Below are 17,428 nucleotides of genomic sequence, written 5' to 3'. Positions count from 1 at the left end.
GACCCTTTTATCACTTAATAGTTCTTCCTTCCCCCCAGTCTAATAGTTGTCCTCTTGTTCTGGATATGGCTGAACTGTGCACAGGGTCTCTTGAAATTCAGGTTGTTACATGCTAGGCATGGAGCAGAACAACTTGGTAACAACAATTTTAGTGTCTCTTAACTCAACTTTGCCCATGGCCTGGGTCCTCCTCCCTGCCTTGAGCTTCTTCTCCTCATTGAAAAATGGAAGATCTGCCTACTTGGAACCTCAGGATCTCAGGACAGAACTGGAAGGGTCCTTTGAGTGTATCTTCTTCAACATGCCCATTTTTCAGGTGAGGAAACTGAGACCCTCAAGAGTGAAGTGTCTTATAATTGTTGTTAGCATTTCAGCTCCATGTGTGTGTATCTAGCTGTGTGAGAAACAGAAGGGAAGAAGCGAAAGCGAGTAGATTCTATAGAAAGTAGAGAGCAGAAAAAGATACATTGGAAACTGGGAAAACAATAGCATTTGAGATGGAAGTAAATTTCCAAACTGTCTCAGTCACCCTCGTCATCTGGGTCAAAGGAGTGATGAGAACATCAGTGCGCAATGCTGGTGTTAGATGCAGAATGTGTTAGAGTTTTAAGGGAAAAAAGATTCTAGAGAGCTTCTGGAAAACATGTGTCCAACATAGTTCTGGCACATAGCAGGTGCTGAATAAATATCTGTTGATTGATTCAAGTAGGCTTATAACAAGTAGGCATGCTCCACAATGTAAAGGCAACCTTGCAAAATAATGTGCTTAATTAACAGGCTGCGGTTTCTGCATTTGGTTTGCAGGTCTCTGTGGGCACCAGCTGAGGTCATGAGTGTCACCCTTTCTTCTCCTGTCCCTTGTACTAGTCTTTGAAGCTCCCCATTAGTGAAGAGACTGTGTCTCTTTACCTGCAGCAAATCCAGCTGAATTCAATTCCATAATCAAGACATCCTGAGTGCTCCCTCCTTATTAATATTTCTTGGAGAATGGAACTCAAAGGGAATATAAAGGAGAGACCAGGAACATTACGTCTTGTAGGTCTGATGTCTGATTTTTGTTTCATCATAGCAACTAGCAGTAACAGTGTGTAAAGCTTGCAGGACAATATCACATACATTTTCTCATTTTGTTACCTCATTTGGTTAATAACCCTGTCAAGCCTGGGGCTCCCGAAAACAAACATCAGGCTGCCCATCCTAGGTCAGTGCCTGGTCTCCTGTCTGCTCTGAGTTCTTTCAGCCCTGGCCCCCCAGTGAGGTTTCCATGGTACCCTGAACAATTTATCCCAGCATCTCTCACAGAGCCTCTCCAGGGTGCTTTTGGACAGGGCACCCTTGGGCGGAACTTCCCTTAGGGCTTGGGGGCCCTGCATCCCTGCTTCCCGAGGGAGATGTTCTGTGCTCAGAGACCATGACTCATAAGCTACAGGAAGTTCTTGGCATGCTCCCTGCACGCTGAAAGAAAATTAATGGCTCTGAAGTTGTGTTTGGTGAAGAAGAAGGACACAAGCAATGACTGCAAAATTCCTGGCTGGAAAATACCTGCTGGTATGTGAGGAGGCCGGGCCCTGGTTTGGCAGAACTGGTGAGTCCTACGTGGCATTGTGCGCCGAGCAGTTTGTGTGAGGGTCTCAGGGACTCCTCCATTTCACTCAACTCGCATCTCTCGATATGAGTTGGGTCCTTTGGATTTTTTACGTCTACTGGGCTTCCTGCCTCAACCTGCCCTCCTCAAAATACCATTGCGGATTTGCTTTCTCTCCTCCTCCTCAAGCCATCAACTGTCCTCATTCCCCTGCAAGCCTTGTCTCGGCTAGCACTGAGGAGGGAAGTAGCTGTTTATACCAAGCCTCATGTAGCCTTACAAAGGCCATTCTATAAGGAGGGGGTTGTCATTCATGGGTTCATTGAGGCATTCATTTTTTTCAAGTATGTGAATATTTATTAAGATCCCACCATGTGCTACATCCGGGGATACAATGGCAAACAAATACTGCCTGTTCTTCACACTGATGGAGCTCATAAGAGGGTCTGTTTACAGGGCAGGACAGACAGTTAAATAGGCAATAACAGTACAGTGTGAAAGGGAAGGACAGTGGGCCTTGGAGCACACGGCAGGAACATCTGGTTGCTTATCGGTGGAGTCAGGGAGTCTTAATTCAAACTTTTTTTTTTTTTAATTTTTAAAGTTAGTTCTTTATTTTGAGCGAGAAAGTGGGTGAGCATGAGTCAGGGAGGGGCAGAGAGAGGGAGGGAGAATTCCAATCAGGCTCCATGCTGTCAGTGTGGAGCCCAACGTGGGGCTTGATCTCACAAGCCGTGAGATCACAACCTGAGCTGAAATTAAGAGTCGGACACTCAACCAATTCAGCCTCCCAGGCATGACACTGCTTTCTAATTCAGAAGGGAAATTCTGATGGCAGGATCTCAGGCAATGCAACAGACTGCTGTGGGAGAGGCTGGTGCTATGAGCTCTGGGTCTCAGTCTCAGCCTTGGTCCTAATGAGTCAAGTGACTTTCGAAAGTCAGTTTACTTCTTTTTTTATTTTTTTTTATTTTTTGGGACAGAGAGAGACAGAGCATGAACGGGGGAGGGGCAGAGAGAGAGGGAGACACAGAATCGGAAACAGGCTCCAGGCTCCGAGCCATCAGCCCAGAGCCTGACGCGGGGCTCGAACTCACAGACCGCGAGATCGTGACCTGGCTGAAGTCGGACGCTTAACCGACTGCGCCACCCAGGCGCCCCGAAAGTCAGTTTACTTCTTGACCTTGTTTTCCTTCTCGGTACAATAAGGGCATTGGTCTTGATGGTATCTAAGGTCCCTTTGAATGCTAAAACATTTGGTGAGGACTGGCTCCATCTGTTGTTTCTTTAAGACACTGATTGTCTTAAAATTTAATTTTTTAATTGAGGAGTAACTGACAAATATAGTTGTATGTACTTAAAATGTGCAATGTGGGGCTCCTGCGTGGCTCAGTTGGTTAAGTGTCCGACTTCGGCTCAGGTCATGATCTCACTCACTCACTCAGGTTTGTGAGTTCGAGCCCCGTGTTGGGCTGTGTGCTGACAGCTCAGAGCCTGGAGCCTGCTTTGGATTCTGTGTCTCCGTCTCTCTCTGCCCCTGCCCCACTTGTGCTCTGTCTCTCTCTATCAAAAATAAATAAAATGTAAAAAAAAAAATTTTTAAATGTGCAATGTGATGATTTGATATACATACACACCGTGGAATGATGACCAGGTCAAGTTAACTAACGCTCAATCACCTCACATAGTTAATCACTCCCCATTTTTTGTGGTGAGAATGCTTAAGATCTATTCTCAACAATTTTGAACTACACGATATTGTATTATTAATTATAGTCACCATGCATTTATTAGATCCTCAGAACTTACTTTTCTTATAACTGAAAGTTTGTGTCCTTTGACCTATCTCACACCATTTCCCCCTGTCCTCAGCCCCTGGCAACTACTATTCTATTTTCTGTTTGAGTGAAATTGGTTTGTTTGTTGATTTGTTTAAGATTCCATATGTAAGTAAAATCATATATGATTTATTTCTCCATCTGGCTTATTTCACTTAGAATAGTGCCCCCCCACCCCCGCCCAATTCATCCATGTTGCAGCAAACAGCAGAAATGGCAGGAGTTCCTTCTTTTTTATGACTGAATAATATTCCTCTCTCTCTCTCTCTCTCTCTCTCTCTGTGTGTGTGTGTGTGTGTGTGTGTGTGTGTGTGTGTGTGTGTATCACATTTTCTTTCTTTCTTCATCCACTGAAGGACTTTTAGGTTGTTTCTATGCCTTGGCTATTGTGAATAATGCTGCAGTGACACAGGCATGAGGAGGCTGATTCTTAATCTCTTTGGATAACCAGATCCTTTTGAAAACTGTTGACTTTCTCCCAAGAAAAATGTCCCTAAGCCACACAAGGTTTTGCATGGAATTTCAGGGGACTTCCATGGTGTTTGGCAACACCTGGTGAATTTCCACTGGCTTGACACAAGGGCAGTAGAAGCCAGTGAATTTCACTGTGTTTGTGGAACACTGATACCTCCCTTAAAGCAGAGAGAGGGCATAGGAGTATTTACTTACTTTTAGAAAGTAACCACCTGGGAAATGTTTAATAGAATTCTCACTAGTTTTGTGTTTGGGGAGCTGCTTTGCCTTCCAGGGCTCTTGGGATTCTCTGAGAAGTTGAGTAGCAGTGTAGAGGAGGTGTGGAAGCATGGGCTCTGGTGTTACACCATGGGGGTGCAAAGCCTGCCTCTGCCACAAACTGGCTGAGTGATCTTGGGCAAGTTACTTAACATCTCTGTGCTTCAGTCCCCCCCCCCCCCGCCTTTGTAAACTATTGAGGGTAATGGCACCACTGATGGGTCTCATGGGGTTGTTCAGAGAATTAAGTAAGATGAAACCTGTGGTCTGGCAACTAGTAAGAGCTCAGCATACAAGAGCTCAGGCAAGAGTGAGCATCAACATTAAAGCAATCCTTGTGTGTTGCTTTTGTATCTCCTAGACTCAGGGAAGACTCCTGAACTTTGAGACATGGAGAATGAATCCAAAACTGCCACCTCCATATTGACTCTATCAGCTCCAAGTATTGAAAGACCCAACAAAAAATTGCTTACATGACAAGGGCGTTTAGTATCTTACACAACAAGATGTCTGGATTTGGTGATTCCAGGGCTGGTTAATTGAGAACTTGATGGTGGTCTCTTCCATCTGTCTTCTCAGGGGTCCTGGGCTATTGACTCATTCATGAGCTTGTCTCTTTTGGGTTGAAACATGGCTGCTGCTTTAGGTATCAGGTGTGAAGGGTCACCTGCATGAAGAACAGGGCATTTCCTCCCATGGATCTCTTTTAATTGGGGGTAGAAACACCCTCCCCTGAAACCCCTTGACCCCTGCTCCCCCCAGCAGCCTTCCTCTCAGGACCCCTGGCCATGATTGGGTCACAGGCCAGTGCTTTCTCTCCAAGGCAGGCTGTGTTGGTATCTGGAAACTTTAGCTGTAGCTCTGGAATAGGAGCATGGCTGTGTTGTGGGCCATCTGTGCCATCGGCCTTACTAACATTGGGGTTAGTGAGACTTCTCTCATATCAGCATACCAACCCCATCCCTCATGACATGCCCATGTTTCTTTTTGGAGTAAAATGTATTACATTATTCTTTTTGGAGTAAAATGTATTACATTAATACCTTCCAGTGAAATTGATACTTTGGGAAGACACCTGGTGTAGTCTATAGCTTCCATGACAGTAGGTCCATGTGGACCCCGGTTTGAGAAATCTAGAGAGAATATATTTTTGCAGCATTCGCTGAAAAACTTTTTGCAAAATGGAGGGATTCCAACAGAAAACCAGGAACCCCCAGATTCTAGGTTCTAAGCTTCGTGGGCAGGGGTAGTGTTGGGAGGTGTGGAATGGCGGCAGGGGCAGGACTTTATTGGGATGGAGAGAGTGATGGCCAGTCTTTGACTGGGATGTGATTTCCAGTGAACCACCATCCCCTGTGCCCGCTCTCTGCTCCAGCTGATGAACAGAGCTAATTCTTCTCACACAGTCTCTGGGGAAGGAGGAGACTCTGTGTCTTGAATCTTACTTGGTAGCCATCTGGTAATGGAGTCAGCTGAAGGAGGTTTAAAAAGCACTCTCTTCTATTGAGCCCTTACCATGTCCCAAACTCTGTACGGAGCACTCATCATGCACTTGATCTTCACAACAGCCTTGTGAGATAATATTATCATTCCATCCCCATTTCATGTCAGGAGGAAATTTGAAGCTAACCAAGGTAAGCAACCTGAGCCAGGTCACTCAGCTTTGTAAGTGACAGAGATAGAACTGGACCCTAAGTCTGACTCAAGAGCTTTTTGATTCATGATGAGGAGGCTTCAGCAGCTGTGTGAAGTGAGCCCCATGCCCTTCTACTCATAGCCTCTGACCTCTTCCTCAGCTGCCCACAGTGGAGCTGTGGCCTCCATGTTGGAATGGCCACCATGTGGTCTCTCCTAATTTGGTCGTATTTTGCTTGTGTACCCCGCCCCCCCCCCCCCCCCCAAACACACAAACACACTAGGACAGCCTATGGAGTGACTCTGGTGTCACAAGGGAGTAAAGAGGCCTGGTATATAAGTCCTTTCTTTGCACTTTGGTGCAGAAGGAGAGGTGTCATGCCCCCCCCCCCCCGAACCCAGCTGCACTCCCTCTGTCGCAACCACCAGTGCTGCAGGGAGAGGAGGGAGGAGGGTGATCGCTCCAACTCTGCAGCACTTGTGCAAGACCACAGACCGGGGCTGTCCCTAGCAATGTGTTTTGCAGCATCTATTACCACTAATTTTCAGTACTTTGACTTTTAGAAGAAAGGGTGTTTTCTAGGTAGGTGGCAGGTGAAGATTTGTCAGAATTTTGCAGTGAGGCATCTCTTCTTGGAAGTGCCCCTGGCTGGGTGTGGCAATTGCTTTCAGAGGACCCGATGAGAGCCTGTGATACGAAGCCCCAGATCCTGCTGTGGCCTGACTACAGCAGCTCTGAGGCCTGGCCTGGTGGGGGTGGGCATGGCTGGGAAGGCCTGTTTGTTCTTTGCTGACCAGGGAAGACTGCAGTGCACATCTGGATTTAATCAGCCGTCCGGTGGTTACTAAATACTAAAATACCCCAAGAAGATGTCTTTGGCTTGCCAGTTTATAGCTGGGTTAGAGGTATGTGTGTATTGCCACCCCAGGGCATGGCCTTTAATCAGAGGGGGTTTGTTTTGCATTCCAGAGATTGGCTGGAAGTTGGCTTTTCAGGGGATAACATTTTTTTGACTTTGAATCAACTGGTTCTTTTCAGATAATTCTTTCTTGTAGCCAGGATTTCTTTCCCTTTGCCAAGGGAACAGCTCCTCCTGGGGTTCCCGACAGGCCTCTCCTGTAAGTGCTGGAGATGAGTCACGGAGAGGGTCTGGCTCCAGGGCTGGGAGTCAGAGGGGGTGTGTGCTGCGAGAGCCGGGCTGGCACTTCTCAGGCAACAGGCCAGGCATCACCTTCTGTGCTGCTGAGAAGGGCCTCTGTCCTGTTTTTTTTTTGTTTTTTTTTTTTTTTTCAGATATACTTCTTTTGTGTAGTGGAGAGGGGCCTAACTGCCCAAGAATGTGCTATTTGTCAGTTTCCTCAGGCTGGAATATCTTCCCGTCAATGTTTTCTGGAGTGCGTACTAGCTGTAACGTACAAGCTGTATGTTGTGGGAATACTGAGAAGTAGAAGACAGAACTCTTGCCCACTGGAATAGAATAATAGAGCTGGGAAGACCAGACATATACCATCTACAGTGAAATGACTGCAAGAGTCATCTCCAGTTGTAACACACTAAACCGAGGAGGCTGGTGACATGACAAGGGGGGCCGAGCTTCCTGTGGTTGATGGGAAATAGGAAGTGGGAATAGAGAAGGGAAGGAAGGTATCCACAAAGGGATCCACCCTGCTGGGCTTTAAAGACTTCTGGAATTGGACAGATGGATAATAGTAAGACTAATGATGGTGGCCATTTAGTGAACTCTTAGTAGCACTCTGCTACTCAGTGTTACACAGATATTATTAACTTACTCTACGACAACTTTATGGTGAATACTACAATATCTATTGCACAGACGAGGAAACTAATCAGAGAAATGAAGAAACATGCCCAAAGTCACACAGCTAGTAAGAGGAGAATTAGGATTTGAATGATAGTGAGTCTAGCTCCAGAGTCTCTATTTTTATCTTCTGGGGGCCGTGGGGAGAGAACTCTCCATGTGTCTCTGTGTTTCTGTACGTCTTGGGATTGGGCATCGGCTCTTCTTTGGTATTATCTTTTCAAAGATGTTTTCACAGTACACAGTCTTGGAAGATAGCGATGATGTTTCCTTTCAGAACAAGGTATAGGCCTCCTCACTGCTCATTAGAAAAGATTCAGGTTCTCTAAGCATTGGGTTCCTCTCCTGTAGTGCAACCTCCTCTGTGAGCAGGTTTTCACTGGCCCTCTTTGTGGTGTCCTGTGGGAACTGGAGCTTGGGAAACCAGCATGGAATATGCTGATGCTCAGGCTGATTGCTGTACTGTGAGCAATAGGCTTTTTTTTTTTTGTATCTGACCCAGGAGTCTTTTGTCTTCTGCCAGCATCTGTGAAACTGTGGTTGACTCCGTTGTTAGCTTGAAAGTGGGGCAAAATCTCAGACCCTTTATAGTTCTTGATAGTGGTGTGTGTGTGTTCTTTCCCATGGAGCCTGACATGTAGGAAAAGGGAAGGCACTGGGCAAGAGGTGGAACTTTGTAGATCAAGCTGCAAGGAGGCAGGAAATGGAAGCCTTCATTGAGGATCAGTACATAGGTGGGTTTGCCTGGCATGGAGAGTTTGTGTGAGGGAGAAGGGAGAGATAAAGCTGAAGGAATAAATTATAGGTAGGTGGTGAACTTTCTACAAACTGAAAACATGAACATTAGGAGGAAAACCCACCAGAAACATGGTTGGTGCCTGGGAATGTTTCTTCAGCATCTCATGGAAATGAAATGTGATGTAGCCTAACACTAGTCACTGACCACATACAACACTAGTCCCTGAAAACATTGTCTGAGCACTTGCTACAAGGATACCAGCAGCCCACAGCCAGTCCAGCCATACTCAGTGGCCTCAAGGTTTGTGGACAAGCTGTGGCTGATTTTCCTACTTCCTGTTGGCCCATTTCTCTGTTCCTGGGCCAGTCTGAGCTTCAGTGAAAAGCACTGAAGCAGCCTCAGCTTCCCAGTGCCTGGTGCAGAGCTGCTGTTCTAAACCCTGCCTTTTCTGGACTGCTGGTTTGCCTGAACTGTGGCTGAGGATGGCGGGCTTCCTGGCACCCTTTCCCTTGTCAGCCAGCTTCCACCTTGCCCACCTGACTCCTGTTTTAGCCTTCCTGAACCGTAGTTCACAGGCCCAGTCAGGCCCCAGCTGTTCTCCTCGCCTGCCCAGTTTGAGGTGTAACCTGCCAAACTGCGACCACCAGTACAACTGTGGACAGTGACAAAGAGGAAGAAGCCCAGCAGGTGTGGGCCTCCAGCAGGAGTGGAAGGCAGCGAGGTTGGTTTGTACAGCCTTCCCCATGGCATAGCTTACCCCTGGGAATAGGTCTTCTCTTCCCTTTTTTTCCTGGTTTGTGGATGCATTCCTTCCTGACCCTGAACGTGCTAGGGCTTTGATTCTTTACCTGGGTGTGGAGGTGCACTCAGAATGTATATGGACTGTGAAGTTGGTTCACGAGCCACAGGAGGCCCTGGAGCTATGGAAGGGCAGTGTGGAAGCGATGTTTGTATCTCCTTGGCTCTCACCATTTCTGTTTATGCCCATCTTACTTCCAAATGCCAGGACTGCACATCTTCACCTGAGGGCTTGGTTTCGCTGCCAAGGCCCACTTTTCCCGTGTGTTGGGCAGGCTTAAAATGCCAGGGCATTCGTTCAACAAACACAGAGAGAAAAGTCTGAAAAAAAAAATGAACTGAGTATCATTGAGTTATGGTATAACTCAAATGGTCTATAATATGTGTGTAATTAGAGTCCTGGAAAGAGAATAGGGCCGAAAAATATCTTGAAGAAATGGCTGCATCCTATTTCATTGTATTAATGAACTGTAACCTAATCATTCCTTATGGTTGGACATGTAGATTATTTCCAATTTTATAGCCTTAGAAATAACATTCTAATGAACACTCATAGATAAATCTTTTTGTATCTCTATTTCCTTGGGATAAATGCCTGTAAGTGTATACGTCGGGCTAGAGGTTATAAACATTTTAAGGCTTTTGAGACTTACTTTTGAATGGTTCTGCAGAAACATTCATCCAGCTTATACTCCCACATGCAGCCCACTAAGTGCCTATTAGCCAGTATCCATACACATTGGGCAATATTTGCCTATTTGATGGAGTGCTATTTTTATTATTGTAAACTTGCATTTCGTTGATTATTGCTGAAGTTGAACATCACTTTTTTTTATGTTTATTTGAGAGAGAGCAAGAGTGAGAGAGCAGGGGAGGGGCAGAGAGAGAGGGAGAGAGAATCTCAAGTAGGCTTCATGTTCTTGGCGTGGCGCACAGAGCCTGACACAGGGCTTGAACTCATGAACTGTGAGATCACGACCTGAGCTGAAATCAAGAGTCAGCCGTTTAACTGACTCAGCCACCCAGGCGCCATGAACATCACTTTTATTTCTCATTTTCAGAGCTGTCTGTTCATGTCCATTCTCCACTTAAGCACTGTGTTATCTATTTTTTTTTTCTTGCTGATGTGTGATCTTTCTTTTCATCTGTCATGTATTTGTAAATATTTCTCCCAGTTTCTCATACTTGTATTTGGCATTTTGGATCCATTCCCATTGTGGTTCACTGCTAGTCATCATCTGTACTGCTAGCACCAAAACATATAACATTTTGCAGCCTATAGTTCATGCATCTGTTGTTATATGCTGTTACTAGTGTTAAGAGCAATAAGGACTAAAGACCTTTGTTTGATAATGACTTGGGCATGAAGCATTTGTGCACAGCTGTTGTCTATAGTTGTACGAGTCATGTTTGCCCTAGGGTGCCTTCTTCCTCCCCCAGTGGGGGCCAGTAGCAACTTTGGGATATCATCTTCTCCTTCTCCTTCTCCTTCTCCTTCTCCTTCTCCTTCTTTTCTTTCTTTCTTTCTTTCTTTCTTTCTTTCTTTCTTTCTTTCTTTCTTTCTTTCTTTCTTTCTTTCTAATTGCTTTTGAAGTTTTATTTATTTATTTTAGGAGACAGAGAGAGTGAGCAGGAGAGGGACAGACAGAGGGAGACAGAGAATCCCAAGCAGGCTCCACACTGTCAGTGCAGAGCCTGATGCGAGGCTGGAACTCAAACCGCACGATCATGACCTGAGCTGAAACCAAGAGTCAGATGCTTAACCAACTGAGCCACCCAGGTGTCCCAAAAGTTTATTTATTTATTTTGAGAGAGAGAGTGCAAGTGGGGGAAGGGCAGAGAGAGAAAGGGAGAGAGAGAATCCTAAGCAGGCTCCATGCTGGCAATGCAGAACCTGATGCGGGACTCGATCTCGCAAACCGTGAGGTCATGACCTGAGCTGAAATCAAGAGTTGGACACTTAACTGACTGAGTCACCCAGGTGCCCCTGGGATCCCTTCTTTGAATTCTCAGAAGGGTACTATGTTAGTCAGGGTTCTCCAGAGAAACAGATCCAATAGGAGATAGATACAGATGGTCCCCAGCTTATGATGTTTCGACTTATATTTTTTGACCTTGACCTTACGGTGGTGTGAAAGAGATGTGCATTCAGTAGAAACCATACTTCACACTTTGAATTTTGATTTTTTTCTAGGCTAGTGATATGATGTACAATACTCTCATAATTCTGGGCAGCAGCAGCAACCAGAGCTCCCAGTGAGCCAGGCCATCAAGTGGGTAAACCGCTGATATATGCAATCATTCTGGACCCAGACAACCATTGTGTTTTTCACTTTCAGTACAGTATTCAATAAAGTATAGGAGATATGCAACACTTTATTATAAAATAGGCTTTGTGTTAGATGATTTTGCCCAACTGTAGCTAATGTAAGTGTTCTGAGCATGTTTAAGGTAGGCTAAACTTTGATGTTCAGTAAATTAAGTGTTTTAAATGCATTTTTGACTTAATATTTTCAACTTGCAATAGGTTTATTGGGATGTAACCCCATTGTAAGTTGAGCAAGATACATGTAAAAATTTTTAAAAGGCCATATAAATTGGTTCTATATAAATTGCAACTATAGAGGCTGACTGTCCAGCCTGCAAGGTGGGTCAACAGGCTGCAGACCTGAGAAGAGCCAATGTTCCAGTTTGAAGGTTGTCAGTCAGGAGGAGCCAATGTTGTAGATGAAGTCAGATAAAGTCTGAAGGCAGTCAGCTGGAACGTTATTACTCGGGGGAGGGTTGGGCGTTTGTTCCCTTCATTCCTAATCAACTGATCAGATGTATCCCACTCAGTATGGAGGGCAATCTGCTTTACTCTACTGACTAAAATGGTAATCTAGTCTATTTTTAAAGTCTACCAATCTAAATGTTAATCTCATCCAACCACATCTTTGAAGAAACACTCAGAATAATGTTTGACTAAATGTCTGGGTACCCCATGGCCCAGTCAAGTTGACTAATACATAAAATTAACCATCACAGACACCCAGGGGCCAGCAGTCCCCAATGATGCAAGAGGATAAATTTGAGCCTTGACCTCTAAATAAAGAACTTAATCCTAAAAATACTTATCTTTAAGAGACTTGAAATGAAGTAATTTGGATAGAGTTGTGCTAGAATGGGACACAGATTTGTTTGAAATGAAGTCTCAGCTGTTATGAAGAAATATCCTAAGTGAGGGGAAGAATATCATATAAATATTAAAGTAGAGTAGGGAAGCTTTTTGCTCTCATCTTTATTTCAAATGACTGTGGTTGTTAACATACAGGTTTGTATATGAATTTTCCTCCAGCACCTTAGGTGGAATGACTTTGAGTTTCTTCTCAAAGCTTATTAACACTTCTTTTCATATTTAATCCTTATAATGGTTCTGTAAGGAAGATAGACACTAGGATTCTTTTTTTTTTTTTTTTTAATTTTTTTAATGTTTATTTATTTTTGAGACAGAGAGAGACAGAGCATGAACGGGGGAGGGTCAGAGAGAGAGGGAGACACAGAATCTGAAACAGGCTCCAGGCTCTGAGCTGTCAGCACAGAGCCCGACACGGGGCTCGAACCCACGAACCGTGAGATCATGACCTGAGCCGAAGTTGGAAGCTCAACCGATTGAGCCACCCAGGCGCCCCAACACTAGGATTCTTTATATCTGTTTGTCTCCCAAACTCCAGTTACCTGCCTAACACCTTCAAGATTGTTGCCTTACCCTCCATTACACTAGTGCTATTTGCTTTATTATGATTATTGCCGCTTTTAATTAATTACTTTTATTTAGAGAGAGTGTGAATGGGGGAGGGGCAGAGAGAGAGGAAGAGAGAATTTTAAGCAGGCTCCACACCCAACTCGGAGCCTGATGTGGGGCTTGATATCGCGACCATGAGATCGTGACCTGAGCCAAAAATCAAGAGTTGGACACTTAACCAACTGAGCCATCCAGGCTCTGTCACTTTTTATTTTAATCCATGTAATATATTTTAAAACAAAACTTTGTATTACTTATTTGTAAATTAAGTGCCACTATTACCTGCCAGAAATAATAGGTATCCATGGCAATAAACCCAGTAAAGAATAAAACATTTAAAACTTTTAGCTATTGTTACTTGCAGAAAACTGAGCTGGAGGCCTTCTCTTTATTAGTTAAAAAAAGAAATTAGGAAATGGTAGAGGCTTGTTTAAGGCTAGCACCAAAAGGAAACTTTCTCCTTGATATAATCAGAAGGCTTGAAAGGGATCTGAAAGGAGAATTCTTCCCTTTCCCTCTGATTTAGTGTCATTTAATCATTTGAATTCAAAGCATAATGGATCTTTTTGTACCACTTACTTTTCTCACATTGGAGAATGCTGCCATCTATAGCTCTGATATCGGTATCTATATAATCTAGAAAGAACTCTTTTTATTCATCTCTTTATTTCCAGTACTTAGCATGGTTGGTGAGCAACAGATAATGAGGGAAGAGAAAGGAAGGTAGGAAGGAAGGGAAGGAGGGAGGGAAGAAGGGAGGGAGGAAGATTCCTTGAAGGTGCTCTGGGTGCCTGAATTAGGATCAGAATTTACAACCCCTGGAATTCAATCCCTATGTGCTATCTTCTGGATCCATCAAACATTTGGGTTTACAGAGACACTCATAAAGGTTGGTCCTTCTGGAAGTCTCCCCAGCTGTAGGCTGATTCCTTCCTGAACTGGCTCCTGATACCAGCCAGGTTCTGGACTGCTTACAAAGCCAAGAAGGATTATCCCTTAAACAATTGCACCTTTAAAAACCTCAGAATAATTAACAATGGAGAGGCTACTGCTGGGTTTCCTTTGGGGGAAGGACAAAAATCCTTGAGGGCTGTGCTTCTACTTGTCTGTCCTGAAGCCCTGTGGAGCAGAGAACGCCAGAAGAATATTGCTAAGACCTGGGACCAAATCAAGGTAATTAAATAAAATCTCAAAATCCTACTAGGGAACAAACAGAACTTTTCATAAAGGACTAATTGTTAGGAAATCTCTAGGTATCTTGCAAATCTTAGTAGCTGGTTCATATTAGTTGTGGCTATTTTCCTTAATTGCTTTCCTTGAAACATATTGACGTTTTTGCTTCGGTGCCCCCCTGCCTCCTGCCTTTTTCTTCTCTCCAGAAGCTACAGCTGATTTGGTTCATTAAGATTTTACCAGGAATGACTCCTAGGCCTTTTGCAGGGACATGAAATGTAATTTACACCCTCAATGTAATGAGGATAATAGCAGGTAACTTACAACGTTCCAGGCAATGTGCAAGCATTTTATACACATTATTTAATTTCCTTCTCACAGTGACCCTGGGAGGTAGTAGCCTTATTGTTTCCACTTTACTGATGGGAAACCTGGGAACAGAGGTTGCCCTCACTTGGCCTAGGTCACACAGTCAGGATTCAAACCTACGTTTTTCTGGCCTCAGAGCCTGAGGTTTTAGCTGCTGCATTGTACAGTTGATCCTTGAACAACACAGGTTTGAACTCTGCGGGTCCACTTACATGCAGATTTTTATAGATAAATACAGTACAATACGATAAATGTGTTTTCCTTATGGTTTTCTTTATAACATTTTCTTCTCACTAGCTCACTTTATTGTAAGATTACAGTATATAATAAATATCACATAGAAAATACGTGTTAATCAACTATTTATGTTATTGGTCAGGTTCTTGTCAACAATAGGCTATTAGCAGGTAAGTTTTTGAGGAGTCAAAAGTTCTACGTTCTTGGATTTTCAACTGTGCAGGGTCAGCGCCACCCCCCGCCCCCCCCAATCCCTGTGTTGTTTGAGGTCAACTGTATGATGTTTGGGGATGCACGTTTGGTGATAAAATGATTAGTAGCCAAGGAAATGACTGCTTATCATCGCAGGGAGGGAGGGTTGAGATTGGGATGGTAAAAATGGGGGAGTTTCTGGGGAGAATGGTAACATTCTATTCCGTGAGCTGAGTGATTATTACGTGGATGCTCTCCTCAGTACTTCATTAAGCTCTACTGCTGTTTTGTGGGTTTTCTGTAGCTTTATTTTACAATAAGAAGGAGACACTAGTAAAAGGTGTTTATCATGTTATGATTCTGGTAAATATTATTTCACGTAGAACACTGGCGTGCTATTGGAAGGAAATGTAGTCCTATGTCACAAAAACCGAGCTTCACGAGGTAGGTGGTTCCGAACATCAACATCATATGGATTGTCTTTTCACTTTCAAACTAACTCAAAATCGTGCTGCGTTTTAGTTAGCTTCATGTTTGAGTTGTGACTTTCTTACTTTCCTACTTTGCCCCCCGCCCCTCCCCTGCCCCAGAATTTTTGTTTGTCTTTTTTCCCCTCTGGACAGAAGAAGCACATACCTTCATGTTATCACCAAGACCATCCAGCTGCTTAATCAGAATTTTAATGTGAATTCATTCCTTTTTGAATGCTTATTCTTAAAGCCCTCTGATTTCTTGTTTTTTTTTGTTTTTGTTTTTTTTTTAAAGTTTATTTATTTTTGAGACAGAGAGAGACAGAGCATGAACGGGGGAGGGGCAGAGAGAGAGGGAGACACAGAATCTGAAACAGGCTCCAGGCTCTGAGCCATCAGCCCAGAGCCCGACGCGGGGCTCGAACTCACGGACCGTGAGATCGTGACCTGGGCTGAAGTCAGACGCTTAACCGACTGAGCCACCCAGGCGCCCCTCTGATTTCTTGTTTTAATTGAGACTGATTACTGCTGCACAACTGTCAAATGTTACCTTGGGCCCTTTGTTTTGTTTTGTTTTTAATGAGCTACTGGGTTGGGTCCCTTATTTACTGGGTCCCATGTTTTCCTTTTTTCTTTTTGTTGTTGTTGACTTGCGGTTACTTTTAAAAGAATTTATTTTCCAAAAAGATAGGGTGGGAGGTCTTTTTTTTTTTTTTTTTTGAGTTCTTGTAAACAATGCCATTATTTTTACTTGACATTTCATTGAGAGTTTGGCTATGTATAGAATATTAGGTTCAAAATAATATTTCCCTTAGCACTTTGAGAACTATTTTCTAATGTCTATTGTTGCTGATGCATGTGACGCCAGTCAAGTTCTCATTCTTCTATAGTTAGCTTTCATTTGTTTTTGTCTCAGGACAAAAGGATCTTCTCTTTGTCTCAGTGTTCTGAGATTTCACAGTGATGTATCCTTGTGTGGGTCGTTTTTATTTCTCTTTTCTGTACTTGCTGAGCCCTTGTAATCTGAAACCATATATCTTTCTTCAGCTCTGAGAAAGTTCCTTCTTTTATTTATTTCCTATTTTCTTCTCCTGTATTTGCACTATTTTCTCCTTCTGAAACTCATGTTGGGGAGACTTCCCACACAAGTCCTCTATATGACTCTTAACATTCTGGTTATAGTTTCCATTTCTTTGATTTTTGCTCTATATTCCAGGAGATCTATATGGTTTTTTCTTGTAGCCTTTCTAGTAACTTAAAAAAATACCGTTGTTTTTTTTTAATTTTTTTTTTTTTACTGAAGTCTGCCCTAGGTTTTTTAGGCTTAGTTGTCTTAAATCTCTCTAGGTATACTGATTACAATTAGTTTTAGGTTGTCTTCTTGTCATTTAATTAGCTGTTTCTTTTGAGGTCAGATATTGGATCATCTAGATAGGTCCTTCTATTTTGTGCTGTTAGCATTTCCCTATTGTGTAGGCCTGTCACTCCTTTGAATGGAAGCTTCCATTGTCAGCCGGGAACTAGCATGTGCCGACCAGCAGCCTTACTTATGAGTGAGGAGGCAAATGCTTACTAGGCTTGACTCTAGGTTTATATATTAGTCATGGTTCTTTGGATGTGAGGGAAACTTAAAAGAAAGATATGGAATAGTGTATAAAGTCTAGGGTAAGTGGAAAGAACCAGGATCAGGGCAGGACAGGAGCTGGGACCCACAGCAACCAGAACATTTCCAGGGGTTTACCTCAAGGCAAAACGAAGGTTTAGGAACCAATGGTCTCTTCAGGATGGAAGAAAGAACTTGAGCCATGTTGAGTCTTTGTGCCAGTCTATTAGAGAGGTGATCTGACTGGCCTCACTTGGGTCGGGTGTCCACCCCTTGGCCAAGAGAGGAAGGCAGTTTGGTCCACAGTTTCTTGATTGACCAGACTAGAGGCAATGCAAGATGAGTGGTTCCTCAAAACAAAATCTGGGTTCTAAAAGAAAGAGGAATAAATGCAGGGCAGGCAAAACAGCCAGTGCCCATTGCAGGTTCTAGCACATGAACCAGGAAACTTGT

At 43.7% G+C, this 17,428-nt stretch overlaps 1 protein-coding gene across 2 annotated transcripts in view; it reads left to right on the top strand.

Moving 5' to 3' along the window:
- Window positions 1–6,530: 6,530 nt before the first annotated feature.
- Window positions 6,531–17,428, top strand: part of GEM (GTP binding protein overexpressed in skeletal muscle) — a 45,758-nt gene continuing 34,860 nt past the window's right edge. Inside the window, exon 1 of one of the 2 annotated variants that reach the window (XM_042973296.1) lies at window positions 6,531–6,696. In XM_042973296.1, the coding sequence (XP_042829230.1) occupies window positions 6,661–6,696 (36 nt within the window). In that variant the 5' untranslated portion in view covers window positions 6,531–6,660. Of the gene's footprint in view, window positions 6,697–15,176; window positions 15,347–17,428 lie in introns of those variants that run through there. The other variant, XM_042973297.1, reaches the window with a different exon arrangement.

Source organism: Panthera tigris, chromosome F2 (assembly GCF_018350195.1).
Source record: "Panthera tigris isolate Pti1 chromosome F2, P.tigris_Pti1_mat1.1, whole genome shotgun sequence".
NCBI lineage: Eukaryota > Metazoa > Chordata > Mammalia > Carnivora > Felidae > Panthera > Panthera tigris.
This window is presented reverse-complemented; position numbering and strand designations above follow the sequence as displayed.